General features: G+C 41.4%; 1 protein-coding gene across 3 annotated transcripts in view; it reads left to right on the top strand.

Moving 5' to 3' along the window:
• The window catches only part of ntrk3b (neurotrophic tyrosine kinase, receptor, type 3b), a 205423-nt gene that overhangs the window by 101703 nt on the left and 88792 nt on the right, over positions 1-14928 (top strand). The window contains exons 8-13 of one of the 3 annotated variants that reach the window (XM_020055416.2): positions 6352-6461; positions 6754-6955; positions 7223-7237; positions 7418-7471; positions 10059-10114; positions 11022-11124. In XM_020055416.2, the coding sequence (XP_019910975.2) occupies positions 6352-6461; positions 6754-6955; positions 7223-7237; positions 7418-7471; positions 10059-10114; positions 11022-11124 (540 nt within the window). The remainder of the gene's footprint in view (positions 1-6351; positions 6462-6753; positions 6956-7222; positions 7238-7417; positions 7472-10058; positions 10115-11021; positions 11125-14928) is intronic. The other 2 variants (XM_020055417.3, XM_020055418.3) reach the window with 2 other exon arrangements.

The following is a 14928-nucleotide window of genomic DNA, read 5'->3' on the forward strand; positions in this document are numbered from 1 at the left end:
ATATGTATGTACTTTTTCTAATTGGGTTAGTCACCAGTTTATAATATCAATAAGGTGTCTCATGGATTAGTGGAATAAAATATATCATAGGATGGACTTCAGGGGTATCTACCTACATCACTAAAATATACTATAGGATGGACTTCAGGGGTATCTACCTACATCACTAAAATATACTATAGGATGGACTTCAGGGGGTATCTACCTATATCACTAAAATATACTATAGGATGGACTTCAGGGGTATCTACCTACATCACTAAAATATACTATAGGATGGACCATTGCAGGTGTTGAAGTGGGTATTGAAAATGTTATATATAAGATTGATAATCATATTATTGTATTTGTGTAGGGTAGCTTGCAGAAGTTGTACAAATAGTGATTTTTCGGGCTGCTGATCTCCCAGGTTGAATGTTGCCATTCCTAATCCCATTTCAGGCAATTCGTCAAAATTGTAGATGAATTGAGACTATATTTATGCAGTTTCTTAAAAATAGAATTAAGTCTGAAAGCAAAAAAAAATCACATGCACAAGAGATAGGAGAGGCAAGAAGGCCTCCTTCCTAATATATGTGTCCACATCACCAACAAACTAATGATCCAGACAAACTCAGGCAGTGGCACAGAAAGTACATCAGAGCCTCTTTCCTCTTTGGAATTTTGTATTTTTTTTTACATGGACCTCCAGACTCTCAAACTGTTTTATAGAAACACTACTGAGATCATCTTGACAGACTCCATTACTTGGTACAGCAACAACACAGCCCTCGATTGCAAGGAGCTTGAAAGACAGAGAGGAAGTTCCATGTCATCCAGGACCTCTATAACAGAAACTCCATATCAGGTAGTGTCAAGAGGAAGCTCCATGCAAGGACCGTAATAACAGAAACTCTATATTGGGTAGTGTCAGAGGAAGCTTCCTGTCATCCAGGACCTCTGTAACAGAAGCTCTATAAGTTTCAGAGGAAGTGATTTATAATGGATTCCAAGTCACCTAAGCCATGGTCTACTCTCCAAACTGCCATGTGTCAGGCAAGTCCATTACCACCCTGACACTGCACAGCTTAACCACACCTCCCGCAGCTTTTACCATCGTAACAACAGCATACAGTCTTTACCATCATAACAATAGGATACATTGTTATGTTGTATCCTACCATCGTTTCAATAGGATACAGCCTTTACCGTCGTTACAATAGGATACAGCCTTTACCATGGTAACAATAGGATACAGCCTTTACCGTCGTTACAATAGGTAAACACATTTATAACCAGCAGCCAAAGAACTATGCAGGGACATTGTGAATGCAGTGAACTGTTGCCTTGGTAATGAAGTGATATTAATGTGGCCAATTAGCTGGCTACACCTTGCAGCCTGTGAAGAGAAGCTATCTCCCACCCTGATTTAGGATGCACCCCAAATAGCACCCTATTCCCCTGTGGTGCATCCCTATAACAGGGTGTGATGGTTTGTAACACACTATTTGATACAGCAAATGAACAAGGGAAAAACCCTCAAATGCATCTATGGCACTTTATCATCAGAGGACTATGAAAAGCTAAAAGCTAAACATGACCAAAAATGGTTTCTCTTATACTTTTACTCTTGCTCTCTTTCTGTCTGTCTTTCTGTCTCTCTCTCTGTCTATTTCTGTCTCTCTGTCTGTCTCTCCATGTGCGTTCATCCCCTCTGCTACTGATGTAAATTAACTTGCACATTTTTCAACACATGCTCTTCTGGTAATTAAATCTCTTTGAATCACTGAATATTGTGTCTATAGGTGTCCAAAATGCCACCCTATTCACTGTATAGGGAGGTACTTTAGACCACCATGTCCTGTAGTACATCACTTTGTACCACCCTATTCCCAGTGTAGTGCACTATTTCAGACCACTTTATTCCCTACGTAGTACACAAACTCAGACCACCCTATTCACTCTATAGAGACCCACTTATAGTCTGTTTCCAGAGGGATTAGGGAGCTTTTTTGGACCCAGCCTTTAACTGACTGTCAGTTGAATCACCACTGCAGTGACACATTCCATGTTTACTTTCATCCAATTCCAACCAGGCGATAAATAAGGTTACAGCACTTGAGATTTGGTTTTTGTCTGAGCGCACTAACAATAATCCAATAGAATTACTGGGATTTGTCATGTTTTTTCTTTTCAATTGTCTTTGACCGGACTGAATGTGCGGCATGTATAGGACGATACTTCCGGTGTCTGAAGTCCAGCTCTGTCTAAACGTTATGTTGCAATATGCTTGTAGTGAGTCACACTACAAGGAACTCCAGTTATCAAAGAACCCCAGCTTGGAGTTGAGCAGCGCTGAAGCTACCGAGGCAGAATGGGGGAAAAAAATCTGATGAAGAGATACTGTTCTATATTGAATGACCAGTTGAAATTATATAGTTTGGTTGAGTAATGCTGTTGTTGTAGGAATAAAAAATAAAAAATTGGGGATGTTTGTTTTGCAGTTGTTTTGCAGTCTGATGCAAATCTCTGGTCTTCTCCTCTAACAGCTTTGCACACCTGAATTTAGGCAGTTTCTCCAATTCTCTTGTGTAGATCCTTCCAACTCTGTCAGGTTGGATGGGGAGTCTTGGTGAACTGCGGTCTTCACATCTCCCCACATATGTTCAATTAGGTTCAAGTCAGGCTTTGGCCAGGCCGGTCAAGAACCTTCACAGACATGGCTCAAATCCACTCCATTGTTGTTTTGGCTGTGTGCTGTTGGTTGTTGTCATGTTGAAAGATTAATCTTCACCTCAGTCTGAGGTCCTGTGGACCCTGGGTTTTCTTCAAGGACCTCACAACATTTTGCTCCATTCATTCTTGCCTCAATCCTAACCAGTTCTCCAGTTCCTGCCACTGAGAAGCATCCCAATAGCATGATGCTCCCACCACCATGCTTCACTATGAGGACAGAATTAGCCTGGAGATGGTTGATTGTTTTCACTGGAGGTATCATTCGGAATTCAGGGCTAAACGTCAGAATTTGTACATCAGAGAAGCTTTTCCCTTACACTCTCAGGTTCTTTCATGGTTCATTAGGCAATCTCCAGGCGGCATGTCATATGCTTTTTACTCAGGAGTGGATTCAGTCTGTCCACTACCATAAATGCCTGATTGATGGACTGCTGCAGAGATTGTTGTCTTTCTGAAAGGTTCTGCCCTCTCTGCAGAGAAATTCTGAAGCTCAGTTTGAGTGGCCATTTAGTTTTGGCTTAACAAGGCCATTCTTGCTTGCAAACTTAGTTTGGCTATAGCTTCAGAGTTTCAGGTATGCTGTATATTTCAGCACTGAGCTATTGATAACAGAATCGTATAATGTCTTGATTTGTTCTCTGCAAGACAGTCGACTTGTGGGAGTTTTAAATAAATCACCCATTGCTTCAACCCACATCTGACAAAGAGGGGGAAAAACAATAACTCACCTGAATAAAATTTTTACGAGAAGTAAGATGTGGTAAAAAATTAACAATGAAGAGAAACATTATCATGGCCACTTCAAGTCACATTTCTTTCTTTCTCCCCCCCCCCCTTCTCTTTGCCTCTCAGACACTGCACTGCAGACTAGGTGGGATAGGCTAGCCTGAGCCAGCTGCTGCAGTGTGTTTGTGTGTGAGAGACAGACAGAGGGACAGAGAGGGATAGGGAAAGATAGAGAAAGAGAAAGGGAGAGAGACAGAGAAAGCGACATAAGAGACACAAAGAGACGGAAAGAGAGAGAAAAACAGAGACGAGAGAGTATTCGAGATATGAGTGGTCAGGGCAGAGGAAGAGTTCCGCAGCATGCTGATTTTACATACACACACACATACTCTTTCTCATGTAATTTGCTTTGGCAGCTGAGTGCAGTCTTTTTCCAGTGGAGGTTCACCAACATGCATCCAAACACGCACTGATAGAACTGGAACAGGTGCTTCTGCATACACACCTGGTGTGGGGCTGGTGTGGTTACACGTGGTCTGCGGTTGTGAGCCCGGTTGGATGTACTGCCAAAAAATCTCTGAAACGCCTTTGGAGACGGCTTATGGTGCTCACTTACACAGATTTAGACAGATTTGTGAATAATATTTGAGAGAAATAAGCCTTTTGTGTACATAGAGAAAGTCTTAGATCTTTGAGTTCAGCTCATGATAAATGGGGGCAAAAACAAAAGTGCTGCTTTTATAATTTTTTTCAGTGTATGTATATATAATAGCGCCAATTTTTATCTTTCCCTCTGTCCTGACCAGTCTACCAGTCCCTGCTGCTGACAAGCATCCCCATAGCATGATGCTGTATCTTGGTTTTGGCAGTTCAGTTTTATGTTGGTCTCATCAGTCCAAAGAATCTTCAGACGGCAAGTCCTTCAGATGGTCCGTCATATGCCTTTTACTCAAGAGTGGCTTCCGTCTAACCTGAATGTTGGAGTGCTGCAGAGATGGTTTTCCTTCTAGCAGGTTCTCCCATCTCTGCGGAGATACTTTGAAGTTGACTGTAGGTGGTTCCAAACTTCTTCCATTTCACAATGATTGAGCCTCCTGTGCTCTATTCAGTGCTTTAGCAATTTTTTATAACCTTCACCACATATCTATGCCTTGATGCAGTTCTAGATGATGTCTTTGGAGAGTATCCTGGATTTAATGGCTTGGTTTTTGCACTACCATGTACTGTGATATGTGGGATCTTAACGCAATATGTCTCGAAAGAGCAAAAAAAGGGCCCCCATAAGAGCAGCTTTGGGCAGAACAAAAAGAAGAGGAATTGTGAGGACGGATCTCACTGCCCCGCCTCCCTAACGAAGACGCAGGGAAAAGAAAGTGTGAAGGAGAAGAGTGCTGAGGACCACCCGCACAAATACCTCTGGCACAGCAAGGCTGACGCCGCCGACGCAAAGCCGTATCGTTATCCCCAGCAGTTTACGGTTTTCTTTCTTTCCCCCTCTTCTCCTATATTTCTGTTAGTAAACACCCTCCAGGGGCCTAAGCGCTTGCACTGAGTCTGTTCCCTGAGCCTTTCCCAGTACAATAGATAGTGTTCTACTGTGAACCAGGGCATAATTAAAGAGCCATTTGGGAAACAGGCAATGTTGATGCTGCATGTCTCCTGCTAACCAGCCACCACTGTCTTCTGGATGCGTTCAGGACCAGTTGCCTGATGGCCTTCATAATGCACTTTGGAACACTTGATACAATAGGTAGTAAACTACTTTGTAGCACTTCATACAGTAGGTAGTGCACTACTATGGAACACTTCATACAGTAGGTAGTGCACTATTTTGGATCACCATATGGAGTAGATTTTGGATCACTAAGTAAGATAGTTAGTGTACTGTTCTGGAAGTCTATATAATACAGTGCCTCTTCTATTAATGTTCAGAAGGCCACGTGGACTGAAGGGTCTGCCTTATGAACGGATGATTAATATGCATATGTTTTGCTAGGATACATTTCCCTAAACACACACCAACCAGTATTCCCAATGGCACTCCATTCCCTATCTAGTTGGTTACTTTCTGCCAGGACCCATGAATAATAGGGTGCCATTTCAAAACAACTAATTCACTAATTCAGTGATATATTGTCATGGAAATGTGGAGCTAGATTATTATTTTAATACAAATGTTTCAGCTTTCACAGTTGATACTGTGGATTATATATAATATCACTATTATTGCTCTCACAGCTAATGGTGTAAATGGTATCTAGTACCACTGTTCATCACAGCTGATTATATGGTTTATATCTAATATCTCTGTTTCAACTCTCAGTTGATAATATGGATTGTATCTAATATCTCTGTTTCAACTCTCAGCTGATAATATGGATTATATCTGATACCTCAGTTTCAACTTTCAGCTGATTATATGGTTTATATCTAATATTTCTCTTTCAACTCTCAGCTGATTATATGGTTTATATCTAATATCTCTGTTTCAGTTCTCATTATTGATTATATCTAATTTCTCTGTTTCAGATCTCACAGATGATTATATGGATTAGATCAAATATCACTTTTAGCTGTCACAGTTGATTTTATGGATTATGGCTAATATCTCTTTTTCAGCCCTCAGCTGATAATATAGATTATATCTAATATCTCAGTTTCAGCTCTCAGCTGATTATATGGTTTATATCTAATATCTCTGTTTCAGTTCTCATTATTAATTATATGGATTATATCTAATATCTCTGTTTCAGCTCCCACAGCTGATTATACAGAGTATCTCTGAGTCTGAAAATCTATGCTGTAATTCATATTGGGAAATCTAGTTTTGTGGGTTTCTAAGCGCCACCATGAATAACACGTAGAAGCCATGCCGCGCCAAAACTTCAGTTTCCTCTGCTTCCATTACAGTTCCACCTGTCATCCTGAAACTGGTTGAGCCGGAACGACGCCATGACACCTGCATAGAGTTCACAGTGAGAGGATTCCCCCACCCCACACTACGCTGGTTCCACAAACAGGTGGGGTTTCGGTTCATGTGCGTTACGTAAAGCAACGGGTTCATTTTGTTTCTTACACAGAACTACATGGCTGATTAAATTCACCAAGAGGTTGGTGCTGAAGTCATCATTTGAATAATCTGTGTAGTGACAGGGAAATTATAAAACAGTGCCCCCCTTTTGGTCCCTGTGACAAGGATTGGATGATGTAAAATGTGACATACTACAGAATATTAATATGGTTTTAAAAGTGATAAAAACAATTTAAAAAGCCTTGAAAATACTTTATTATTTTTATTAATGCCACATCTAGCGGGAGATTCTGCAGAGTGAGTACATCCGGACGGAGATGGACTTTTATCAGGACTACCTGGAGGGCTGTCTGACATTTAAGAACCCGACACACATCGATAATGGAAACTACACCCTAGAGGCCTCCAACTACCTGGGATCCGCTACTAAGACTGTCTACGGACACTTCCTCATGGAGCCGCCCTTTGACCCCGGCGCCGACGGTGAGCATGGCGTGTGGACTCCTTTGATTCATCCACTGTTCTTGGACAGGTGAACTGTAGGGCCAAACACGTCTCGGGACGCCGCCGATTGTGCCCAGCAACAGACTTCAGTCGTTCACATTCATCAGTGTTTCTGAAATGATTGGCTGGCGTTAAATCTGGGAATCTTTGGTTAGCATAATATTAGCATAATCAGTATTTGCAGAGTATCATTCATGTCACTCATTCATTCATTTCTCATGCCTTTTTTTTCCATCTCCTTTTCAGAGATTGTGGAATATGGTAAGTGTCTTAACATAATGTTACAATGATGTAATTATTATGTTATGATGTTTTTTATGAGGGTATTATTTAATTGAAGATAAACATTTTGTCTCAATGCGTCTCAATGCATTTTCCGGTTTCATGTCACTCATCCAAAACCATGCCATTCATCCAGCCTAAATTCTTTCGTATCTCAAGATCCCTGTAGTGTGATGAGAACATCCACTGTGTCCGTCCTTTATTATCCTGAAGGTATAGTAACGGTACAGTAACGGTACAGTAACGGTTCAGTAGTTCATTACATTCAACCATTTCAATAATGAATTACAGCAATGAATTCATTACAATCATCCCATACCCTAACACCCATTCGTATGTTACAACCATCCATAAATTATAATAAACAACTTCTGCATCCATCACAACCATCCATCCGTTATAATGATGTATTAAAATCATCCATTAAAATCCTCTATCCCTTACAATCATCCATAACAACCAAGCTTTCATTACAATCGTCCATTACATTTGTCCAGAATTGCAATCATCCATACATTACAGCCATCCATTCATAATGAGCAACATTACAATTATCCATTACAACTATTCATAATAATCTTTCATTTATTACCGTCATCCATTTCAATCATACATAATACACAAAGTGTCCATAACATTACTCCACCTATTCCATTCATCTATCATCCGTTACAATCACTCATCAATAACATTAATCCTTGACAACATTTCTTCCATTACAATCATCAATATACAACCATCTATTACAATTATTCATTTGCAATCATCCATTCCTTACATTTCTTTCAACCATATATTCCAATGAGCAATTATAGTTAATCTGTTAATTGCAATAATCAGTTACAACCATCCATTACAATACTATCCATTAAATATATTTTTTTCCAATAATACATTACATCATCCATTGTTAAACAGTCATCCATGGGTTATAAAGCATCATCATGGACAGTGACAAGTCCTTGTTGTCTGGTTGAAATTAAGTAGGATGACAGGAAGTAGGATAACAGAGGACAGTTCTTTTGTATGACATGTTAATGTCACAATCTGTGTATTTGTCTTTAATTGTGTCTGTCTTTATTAGTCTCTAACTTTGTTCAAAGGTGTCTGTTTCTCTAACTGTGTCAAATTGTGTATGTCTCTGCATCTGTGACTCTTTGTCTGTCTCTCTATGACTAACTGTATCTAACTGTCTCTAACTTTAACCTCGTTTGTCTGTGTCCAACTGTGTCTAACTGTCTCTAATTTGAACATTGTCTGTCTGTCTCTGAGTCTCTAACCTTGTCCCACTGATTTTAACTGTGTCTCTATCTAATTGACTCTGTGTATATGTCTCTCTCTAACTGTCCTTAACTTTGTCTCTCACAGTGTCGAACAGTCACTGTCTCCTAACAGTCAATCTAACTATCTCTGTGTCTCTAGTTTGATCTCTTTTTCTAATGTCTATCACTCTCTGTCCCTAACTGTGTTTCTAAATTTTTCTCTAAATATGTCTCTAACTTGGTCTATGTTTCTAAATCTAAACTTGTGTAACTGTTTCTATGCCTCTAACTGATTTTAACATTCTCTCGTTGTCTTTTTATAACTGTGTCTGTCTCTAACTGTGTCTGCCTCTGTGTCTAGCTGTCTCTTTGAATAGTAACTATCATTGTCTATAACTGTGTCTGCCTCTAACTTTTACCGTGTCTCTTTTGGTAATTGTCTCAGTGTCTATCTGTGTCTTTAACTTCATTTAACTGTCTCTTTTTCTAACTCTAGTATTGTGTAATTATTTCTAACTGTATCTCTTATGATGTCTAATGGTCTCTGTGTCTGAGGGTGGAACTTAGTGTTGGGGCGGTTCATAACCTCTGAACCTTCTGATACAGATAGCCTTATGTTCTTAAGACAGTGTGGAAACCTCAAAACGCACAGGCAGCTGAAACATTAACTTGAATTGGCCATAGAAAGATGCTTACATAAAGTGGTTAAGTGTTGTGAAATGGTATCCAGAATATGCCATGTATCATACATTTTATGTTGTAGAAATGCAGGGAGTGAGCGTTAAGAAGAAATAAATGTACTTGAGGGTTTACTCTCACTTCTAAAACTAAAGATCCACATTTGACTGTGTCTACTTCTCTGTGTCTTATTCTCTCTACTAGACTGTCTCTGAATGTCTCTGCCTCAGTCTTTAATTATCGTTCTCTAAGTGTGTGTAACTGTCTGTCTTGATCCCTGACACTTTCTCTGTATCTAACTGGCTCTGTGTCTTTGTCTCTTGGGTCTGTTTCTATCTTTAGGTACTGTCTCAAATTGTATGTAACTGTGACTAACTACATTTCTAATTGTCTCTGTATATGTGTCTCTGTCTGTAACCGTCTGGCTCTGAATCAGTCTCTAGGGACTGCCTTTGACTGTGTTTAAGTATTTTACTGTGTGTCTCTGTCTCTGCTGTAACTGCATGTGTTTATGTCTTTGTCTGTAACAACCTGTTGTGTTTAGGAACTGTCTTTCTGTAACTGTCGTTAACTGTCACTCTTTTTTCTCTTACTCTTTATAACTGTCTTAAAAAAACGTTTAACTGTTTCTGTCTCTATGTCTAACTGTTTTTAAGTGTCTGTTTCTGTGTCTCTGTCTGTCTCTGTTTCTCAAATTGTACATAACCATCTCCATAACTTTCTCTTCAGCTGTATCTCTGCCTGTCTTTGTTTTTAGGGAGTGTCTCTGTCTCTACAAACTGTCTCTAATTGTTTCGGTTTGTAACTGTCCTTTCAGTCCCTAACTGTATCTAACTTGCGGTAACCGTTTCTGTCTCCAGGTACCCCAATGCCCTCAGACAGTGACTCTAATAGGACAGAGGAGGATGCATTTGGGGTGAGTCTCTAATTAAACCCAAACAGCACCCTTTGTGTTGTGCACTAGTTTTGATGCCCGCCTGTAGGGCAGGGCACTATACTGGGGAAAATGTGGCATTTGGGACGCCCAGAGTGTCATAGCACTCTTAGAGAAACAGCCTGGTAATGTGGAGATATGTAGCAGGTCACAATTAACTCTGTCATTGAAACTGTCAGAGTTACAGCCTTTTTAACTCTATGATTCACTGTTCTGTCGGCTGTATTATTCCTCAACTCTGTTGCTCAATCTACCTTTGGCTCTGTTGTGGCCTTCTTCTTTCTGCTGTACAGACAGTGCAGTGACATTTTGTCAAATATCTCCAAGCTTGTTGTTGCTACTGAATGGTCCCAGATACACAAGCAAAACTGTAAATCAGAGGCTTTCAAATCTTACCCTATGAGGGCCGGAGCCTGCTGGTTTTCTGTTCTGCCTCATCATTAATTGCACACACCTGGTGTTCCATTACTCTGTGATTAGAGGGTTGCAATGAAAGCATTGAGTTGAACTGGCTTTGAGGGCCAGAGTTTACTACCTCTGTGGTATATTAAATAAAGGCACGAAGGGAACCTAAGCAAACAAAGTGTTTTATTAACATTCAGTGACCTGCTGTGAAAACTCAATAACTGGTTGTGTGCAGTGACAAAATCAGGCAAACCTACATTGAATAGCGGGAAAGTTTTGGGCCCGTTTCTCCGACACAGATTAAGCCTAGAGTTTTCCATTGAACCTTGATATTTAAGTCCTGGACTAATATTCGGTGACAGAAATATCCCAAAATAGAGAGACTTGCAAGCACTTCATGCTGAAATCACACAGGGTTTACTTGTTGAGTTTATGTCGGGGATTGTACATATAAAGTCTCTTTTTCTGTCCTCTTCATGTCCAGGTGTCCATAGCTGTCGGCCTGGCGGGTTTTGCCTGCATTCTCCTCATCGTCCTCTTCTTTCTCATCAACAAATATGGCCGACGCAACAAGTTTGGCATGAAGGGTGAGTCAACAAAAAATGTATTTGCTTTGGCCTGTGGCGTTCCAGAGAGCACAGCTCCTGCTACAACACATGTTGCTTTAAACCTGCTGCTTGAACTCGTTCCACTCAATGCCTTTTCTCCTGGAGTCAACCTAGCGTCTCAAGATGTCAACAGCTTGTCAGTTTCCTTCGTCACATTAGTGATGCATCACACTCGGGGTTCGTCAATTTCAACTGTGGCTTCTAGTGTTTTCTCAATGTAGCCACCTGATATACAGTACACAGATCTGATAGATGTACATCTGTTATACGTTGATCCCAGAATATCTGTATGTGTTGATAGTGGGTGCTGTGCTAACCTCATTCTGTTTAGTAGTGATTTATCTACCTATCACATATTGTGAATTAATTACTTTCCTAGACTCGACCATGCTCTGGAATTCAATGGGATTACTATCGTTTTATGCTGTGGTGTGTGTGTGTGTTTTATGCTGTGGTGTGTGTGCTTTATGCATGTGTGTGTTTGTTTTTGTGTGGGGTTATGTGTGCATGGGTTTATTGGTGTGTGTCTGTGTGCTTCGGGTGTCAGACGCTCCTTATCTACAATGCAGACTGAAGCAGACTTGAGTGCGTATGCTCTTATGTGGGTGTGCTTGTGCTGGGTGTAAACAGAGCAGCTCTGTCTGTCAGTACAATTAAGTGTCCCAAATGACACCCTACCATACTAAATAGGGATCCGGTCATGCTTCTCTACACAGGACTCTGGTCATTGTCTACATATGAATGGGGTAAATACTCTATACAGATCTTATAGGTAGCTAGCCAGATTATGCAGGCAGCTAGCCAGCCAGGGAACTAACTTTGCAAACTGCATTTCGTTGTACTGGCCTTGTACTCGTTCAATGACACTAAATTTGAATCTAATCTAAAAACATCTGAGAAAAATATTAGCAGCTGTTAGCCAGCCATATAAAACACAAAGGTAGCTAACCGGGCAACCAATGTTAGCATTGAAAATATCTTTCTGAGACATAAATACAATAAGCTAATCTTTGCCAGCCACAAAGATCCGACAGGGTGCTAACTTAAGTTTCCGGCCTGGGTGCCTGGATCCTGACAGTTGTTTTGGCCCAGCGATGGTGTTGAACAGAATGCAACTCAAATGGATGTTCAGGACGATCCACTTTGTGGGCTCCCTGGTGGGAAATACCAGGCATTTATTGGATCCTCTGGACTGGTGGGTGATCCAAACCCAGCTGCCAGGAAGCGTGTGTTCATGTAGTGGGGGAGAAAATCCAATGTGCTTTATTTAGGTAATGACAAGCTTATTTTCTGCTGAATGATATTGTGGTGTGATGTGTGGGTCTGTGTGTGTGTGTGTGTGTTTTCAGTATAATTGTTGAGCTCTCCCAAATCCCTGTATTGTGTTGTGTTTGTAATCATGCTGGCGGACAATTTCTCTGCTGATGCGCAGGAACAAGGCATGGTAACAGATCTTCTACAATCGGTCCCTGAATCTCACTTTCTCTACTTTCACTCTTCTGTCCCTGTCTTAATGTATTCCATCTGTTCTCTATTGTCTCATTATCCCTATTTAGATCTTGCTTTCTCTTCCTCTTCTTTCTTTACACTTCTCTCATTCCTCTCCCTTTACACTTCACTCATCCCTCTCCCTTTACACTTCACTCATCCCTCTCCCTTTACACTTCTCTCATCCCTCTCCCTTTACACTTCTCTCATCCCTCTCCCTTTACACTTCTCTCATCCCTCTCCCTTTACACTTCTCTCATCCCTCTCCCTTTACACTTCTCTCATCCCTCTCCCTTTACACTTCTCTCATCCCTCTCCCTTTACACTTCTCTCATCCCTCTCCCTTTACACTTCTCTCATCCCTCTCCCTTTACACTTCTCTCATCCCTCTCCCTTTACACTTCTCTCATCCCTCTCCCTTTACACTTCTCTCATCCCTCACTCTTTACACTTCTCTCATCGCTCTCTCTTTCCCTCTAGCTCTTTCTCTTAAAACAAGTAAGTGCATGCCCCTTCGCCATTTCTTAATCACCAGAAGTAAGCATGGCCTTAGTTTATGTCTCGGTTCTTGTTTTCCTGTACCTACCTCTCTATCCCATGGAATTATTTTAAGATGGTCATGAAACGGATCATTTAGCAATTTCATACATTTATTATGAAACGATATACCTGCTGTGCTAAGATGCACCGACATTCATGCAACATGGCTTAGCAGTCCGAGTAGAAATGTTGCTTAAAAGTGCACATCCTCAATCTGAGCGTGCACGATAACTAAAATGTCCCTTTAGACCAATTTCTTTTTACCACTTTACCCTTCCTTCCTGGCAATAATCGCCCCGTACGCACACTGGAACAGCATTGGTGCTTAGCTTACATTTAGATGGTTCCAAACCCTGTGTCCGGCTTAACCATGAACACACCGTTTTCCAGAGACTCCACTGAGCTTAGACGTTCGGAACTCCAGCCGTCAGGTCCCGATGTTTGCTTTGCTGATACGACAACTTATGGGGAAAAAGAAGTTAATTCCTGTCACGCCGGATTACACTTTTTGAAAACATTTACATCGTTTAGCTGATACTGTTATCCAGAGTGGCTGACAGCGGTGAGTTTATTTTCATACTTTTTGCGCACTAGCCCCCCCACCCTCCCCAGGGAATCAGACTAGCAACCCTGGCCCAGGAAGTCCTGGTAGTTGTAATAGTGAGTAGTGAGCGCCGTGCTGTACCAACTGAGGTACAGTGGGCCAAAAATAGTAGATCTTTCCCTGGAGACCTGGGAATATATAACACAGTTAATGTTTTTGTAACATTTGTCATTTCAATGATCCTCTTATTCTCATCAAACAGTGCATTTCCCGGACCCTCTGCAATTCAAAACATGAATGCCTTCTGCTGGCAGATTCTGAAGTAACTGTGAAAATAAGTGGGGGGGGGGGGGGGGGGGGGGGGGGGGGTCTACCACAAACCCACATAGAGCTACTTACAACTGAACTAATGATGTCTCACCGTCTCCCTGGCAAGGCACTGTAGATTGGCTCCACTTGTCTCCGTCTCTCTCTGGATATGATGTTGCTCTCACAGCTACTCTAACCGCTTGGCCATCATACACCCCATACGATGAAGCATACTTTACTGTCCATTTACATAGGCCTTCGTTCTGTGAATCCCATCGTATGAAAACAAACCACACTAAGACAGTCTGTATGGAAAGCACTGGGTGTGTATTAAGGATGAAAAGACACACACATTCAGCCCTGCATCAGTGCCAGTGTTCAGGAGCCTAACAACCATGTACAGTATAGGCCTAAATCTGTCCCATTGTTCAGCAAACTAATTCATTTTATGAATTGCGTAAATGTATGACATGAAACCTCCCATTTAAAAAGTAAATTTTATCTAAATATTCAAACACATCATTGGTGAGAAACAGAACAGCAGCAGAATACTGTGGCTCCTGACCATTTTTTATTGTCTTTCGATGATGTGAGGGAGTGTCACCCTGTGAGGGAGTGTCACCCTGTGAGGGAGTGTCACCCTGTGAGGGAGTGTCACCCTGTGAGGGGATGTCCCTGTTTGGGGGAGTGTCTCTCTGTGAGGGAGTGTCTCTCTGTGAGGGAGTGTCACCCTGTGAGGGAGTGTCACCCTGTGAGGGGATGTCCCTGTTTGGGGGAGTGTCACCCTGTGAGGGAGTGTCTCTCTGTGAGGGAGTGTCACCCTGTGAGGGAGTGTCACCCTGTGAGGGGATGTCCCTGTTTGGGGGAGTGTCTCTCTGTGAGGGGATGTCCCTGTTTGGGGG

The sequence above is a fragment of the Esox lucius genome, chromosome 17, assembly GCF_011004845.1.
Source record: "Esox lucius isolate fEsoLuc1 chromosome 17, fEsoLuc1.pri, whole genome shotgun sequence".
Taxonomy (NCBI): Eukaryota; Metazoa; Chordata; class Actinopteri; order Esociformes; family Esocidae; genus Esox; species Esox lucius.